The 5,000-nt window shown below is 39.5% G+C and overlaps 2 protein-coding genes across 2 annotated transcripts in view; one reads left to right on the top strand and one right to left on the bottom strand.

Annotated features, from left to right (window-relative positions):
* Positions 1-3,945, top strand: part of LOC113818456 (uncharacterized) — a 40,933-nt gene extending 36,988 nt beyond the window's left edge. Inside the window, exons 10-12 of the mRNA XM_070126665.1 lie at positions 8-121; positions 775-900; positions 1,084-3,945. Coding sequence (XP_069982766.1) covers positions 8-121; positions 775-900; positions 1,084-1,218 — 375 coding nt within the window. The 3' untranslated portion in view covers positions 1,219-3,945. The remainder of the gene's footprint in view (positions 1-7; positions 122-774; positions 901-1,083) is intronic.
* Positions 1-5,000, bottom strand: part of LOC113820859 (uncharacterized) — a 231,736-nt gene that overhangs the window by 226,590 nt on the left and 146 nt on the right. Inside the window, exon 1 of the mRNA XM_070126670.1 lies at positions 4,959-5,000. This exon is cut by the window's right edge and continues 146 nt beyond it. The gene's annotated coding sequence lies outside the window, so the exon portion shown is untranslated. The remainder of the gene's footprint in view (positions 1-4,958) is intronic.

The raw sequence follows: 5,000 nt of genomic DNA, 5'->3' as shown, positions 1-5,000 counted from the left end.
TTGACAGGTGGAGTTCATCATCAGACGAGTCCCTCACGGTAGGGTGTTCGCCCTGAAGAGGGAGACAGAGGGCCAAGCTCTGGGCGTCATCCGAGAGGGAAATACCGCCGAGATACGTGAGGTAAGGCCCCTTCTTCTTGCCTTTGGTTGTTACCTTATTCTTGCACTCATTTCGTAGTTTTTATTTTGTCACAATAATGTCAATTTGAAGAATAAATGGTACTGTATAAAGTTCAATATAACAGCCATTATACAATAGTATAACGATAATATATCTGATGAAAACAATGGTAGGTGCAAAAGTGATCGGTAAAAAATAACAAGAAATGTGTGGATGTGAAAACACTCGTTTTCAATTTTCAAGATCTCGTTTTTATGTCGCGTTAGATTGAGCTATGAAATCTTCCTTTCTCCCTATATAATTTAAAACTTCTATTCCTTTACGTTATCTTTTATTAGCCTCGGTTTTTCCATTTCTTTCATTCTACTTATTCGTTCTCTAATTCGTATATTACTAGATAAGTCTAATTTACTTTATATCAACATCAAGACTTCTACTTTTTAGCATCCCATCACAATATGTAATATTCTTGCTCACATTGTTTTGCCTAGCAATATCCTACTTTTCATTTCTACGTTTGGTATAATACTTCAGTGTATTCAACAACTGCGCGTAACAATCTGTATTTATCCTATGCTATTTTATACTCATGGGTGAATGCACACGAAATGTACAAATACATTTAATTATAAGTCGCATGATTGGTCAAACAGATAGTTCCCGGTGGACTGGCTGCTCAGCATGGTGTTCCCCCGAAATCTCAGACGGTTGATGGCACGTCCTTCTGCTCGTGGGTGCTCACCGAAATCAATCACAGACCATTAAATCTCTTCTTTAAGGTGATTATATCTAATCTCTATCTTCGTTGAAGTAACGACGCCAAACTTAATTTTTTCTGATTAATTAAGCTGAATAATATGAAAATTTTCTATATTTCGATATCAGAAAGTGATATCATTAGACAGTTTACACATAATATGCAAGCTTCTGCAAGCGTAATGATATTCGATTCCGCTTCACAGCACATGGAGATAGCTGACCGTCTGAACGCGGTTGGGCGAGACATCTCCATCCTCATCCAGCCTATGGACCTAGTCAAGCAGCTCAAGAAGAGTCTCAAAGCTCTTAAAGGCTACAAAGACTACATCGTGATGTAAAAGAGGCAAATCCTTCGTGTGAATGGATTAGTTTCGATGTAAGGCAGGAAGGGAGGTCGAGGATGAAACCGAGGACTTCCAAACAAGGAGCGGCGGCCGCACTCGATTCGGAGAAACGGGCAAAACCAACATAGACTCTGAGATCTCCGCAGCCATTGAAGCCTTGCATATGTGCCAAACTCTAGTGATGTGATAAACTGTGCCAATCTGACATGTGTGCAATGCATGTCACCAGAGATGACAGAGGCTGAAAATATCAAAACTCTTGCAATACACACATTCCCTAAACATGTTTAGAATTGTATAATTGTGAAGTTTTTTGTCTAGATTATCTCGTCGGTGGTCAGATTAGAGAAATGCATTATATATTTTTGTTACAATGACGTCATATCCATATTGTGCTGTCTAGTTACCATTATGGAAGCCACTTTAAGGCTTTAGTATTGATGATCGTTTCTTTTGCTGGTCGAATCTTGCTTTATGAGAAAATACGTAATACCTGTTATTGGTGTGATGCATGTGAATGAACTACTCTAAAGCGACTATGAATGAGCGGTTTGTCCGAGTAACAGACATTTCTAGAACTTGAGAAGCTTCGCTGTCAGACAACGCCCTTCTTAATTCTTGGGCGTGGTTGTTTTGAGCTATTACTCGTGCTATGTTGTACTTGACCTGTGTTTTGTTATGTTTCAACTATGTTATGTTTATACCTTATCTACCTTTTTGTTGAGTTCTTACTTGTGCTATATTTGAAGTTTTACTTGTGTCGGGGCCTCTGCTTTTTCCCAGTTATGTGGTACTTTCAAATACAGTAAGTTATGCTGAATTCCAACCCGTGCTGTCGTATCCATGACGACATCCAAGCCATGTCCGTGCTACCAATGTGATGTTTAGTTGTGTTCTGACTGAGGTTTACCTTGTTATCTTTGCCTCACCTGTGATATGCCAGCAACCGCCAATAGAATGTTGATGTGTTGAGTATTTCACAGTCGTGTATTATGTGTGTGGTGTATTTGTATGTGTCTGTGGATGTATGTTTGTGTGTGTGTGTGTGTGTGTGTGGAGGGGGGTACATATGGGTGTAGCTGAGTTTTGTAAGGAGCGGGAGGCAACACCAGAACACACTGAATGTTCTTAGAAACTCATCATGCATAATGCTAGTCTTTCTCTTATACTGTATGTCACTGAACGACTGCACACTGCTTAATGATATACTAGCTAAATTCATAACTGTCGATCATGCATGCTGAGATCGTCGGAACACTAAATCATGAAATGAACATGATTAAAAACTAGTATGCAGAAGTGAGCATTGCATGAGCAAGGAATGGTGCTTTGAGCATCACGTGAGCCAGGACACAAGACTAGCATACAACATTCCATGAATCTAAAATACCACAGGCATCAGGACACAAATATCGGGGCACAAGGTTCATAATAGCCTGGGTAAAATTTTAAAATTATAGATTGTGCAAATAGGATTCATCTAAATTAGATAAAATCGAGACTTAAACATTGTTTTGAAAGATTAGGGCGTAAAATGTTTACAATATTTGCATTTGTTTTGGTTCGTCTCACTTTAACACCGATGAACGGAGTCACTGCGTTACCCAAGAAATACTATTCTGACAACCTCGGTGCTAAGCTTCCATATGTTCAGAGTATGAGTAAAACACGAACAAAAAATCTGAAGGTGCTGATACTTCGTAAGAAACATTTTGTCGTGTAGATCAACTTTTATTTTTTCTACCGTGAGTTATTTCCCTTCGTGTTTTCGTCTGAATCCATTCACATTACTAACCCCTCTTCCCCTCTCCCTTGAGCAGTTTCCCCTTGTGAAAAGAGCATCACAAGCTTTCGTGTGATGCGTGACAAAGAGATAAGAGAGAAAGGTCTGAACAGCACGTATTCTCTCATAGATTACCTCTGATTCAAACAACGGCGAAGTTGTTGCGTCTGATGCTCGTTGTTTATTCCTAGAATGTATCCAATGATTTGTTTCTCTCTCAGATCACGCTTAGATGATTTGCACTTACGCTTAGCTATATACGACTCTGCTACACCCTTCTCATTAGCTGTGAATAGGTCCCTCATATGCAATTATTATATGATGTCCCAGTGTATATTTGCACTGAAAGTTTTGTTTGAAAGTTTTTTTTTCAACGAAGCATGGCTGTCAGGCTCCCTGCGTTTCTATGGCGACATCACAAAATCTTCCCCATCTACGTGGCAGGAAGCGTGATCTGCCGGTAGAGAGGCCTGTGGCGCAGCGTTCACCATATTGATATCAGACAGTCATGCATTATTTATTCTCCAATGAAAGGAATCAGATTAAGATCTTTAAATATATCCCACCTGTAATGCTCTTTATCCCAGCGTCAAATACTTTTTTTGCAATCCCACCTGCACATTACGAGTTGATGTGTCAAGAATCTCACATCCCACCTGCAACACCTTAGGTTTCCGGGTCAATTAGGTGCTAATCTATTTGCTTTACGTAATAAGGTTTTGTTCGTATTCTCGCTTCCTTCTGTATTTACGCCGACTTTGCTCCCCCTCTACGCCCTCTGGGGCCAAGCGTCTAAAGTTTTGTTATAAACAGTGATTTTTTTTATTTGGTTCTTTAATCCATAAGTATCCTCCATCACTGAAATATTTCTTCTGTATTGTTACCATTCTCGGTAGCATACAGCTGTGGTTATGTTTTAATAAAATTCTTGAAGAGAACTGTTGTATCTCGAACTGTACCCTTATCTACACACAGAAGCTTGTATGAATTAGACCAGCGTGATAATAGAAAGAAAAATATTACTGACATATGCCAGTACCAACACAAAGACTTATAGATGACAAAGAATCCGAATTATATTAGCAGCACATGCTAGCGTAAAATCTGAGAGAGTGGCGGTGTCTTACCCTTCCACCCACATCGAATACCTTAGAACGAACATTTACTACTTGACCATGTGACGGCATCTACGGAATTCTCCGTGTTATCTCCCTTTTTATGTTGTTGATATGAAATATTGTGGCAATAGTAACTATGCCTCCATAACAACCTCGAAACACATTCAGACTGAATATACTGAATAACTGAAAGCATATGAAATAAACTTAAAACCATCTCATGCACATACTGTAGATAAAGTTAGAATAAATGTTTTCCTTACCTTATCAAAATTCCTCCAACACACAGACGCATGTACGTACGCAGGTGCATGTGTATGTATATATATACACATGCAACCGTATCTAACGGTGTATATGCATATTCTTGAATATACACACGCAGATTAGACCCTGTATATTCGTGTGGACGTACACACAAACTCTAAACACGTGTGGATGCGTGTATAGGCCTATGCCATAAACGCTTGTGTGTGTGTGTGTGTGTGTGTGTGTGTGTGTGTGTGTGTGTGTGTGTGTGTGTGTGTGTGTGTGTGTGTGTGTGTCTGTGTGTGTGTCTGTGTCTGTGTGTGTGTCTGTGTGTGTGTCTGTGTGTGTGTCTGTGTGTGTGTGTGTGTGTGCGTCTGTGTGTGTGTGCGTCTGTGGATAACTATATAGTTATCCATGTATGCATGTATGTATGTATTGCAAATAGGCCCAACTAATTATAAAGCTAGTCGACAAACACCACCGTTCTAAAATCGCATCAATAACCAATTAAATGTGACATGAATTACTTGAAACAAGCAATACACGAGTGCAATTGTACTTAATAGTTTCTGAAAAGTACTCACCCATCTGGAGGTCTCGTTCCTTCTCCCAGCAGATTTCGACGT

The sequence above is a fragment of the Penaeus vannamei genome, chromosome 10, assembly GCF_042767895.1.
Source record: "Penaeus vannamei isolate JL-2024 chromosome 10, ASM4276789v1, whole genome shotgun sequence".
Taxonomy (NCBI): domain Eukaryota; kingdom Metazoa; phylum Arthropoda; class Malacostraca; order Decapoda; family Penaeidae; genus Penaeus; species Penaeus vannamei.
The sequence above is the reverse complement of the archived record's forward strand: the minus strand, read 5'-3'. Positions and strand labels throughout refer to the sequence as shown.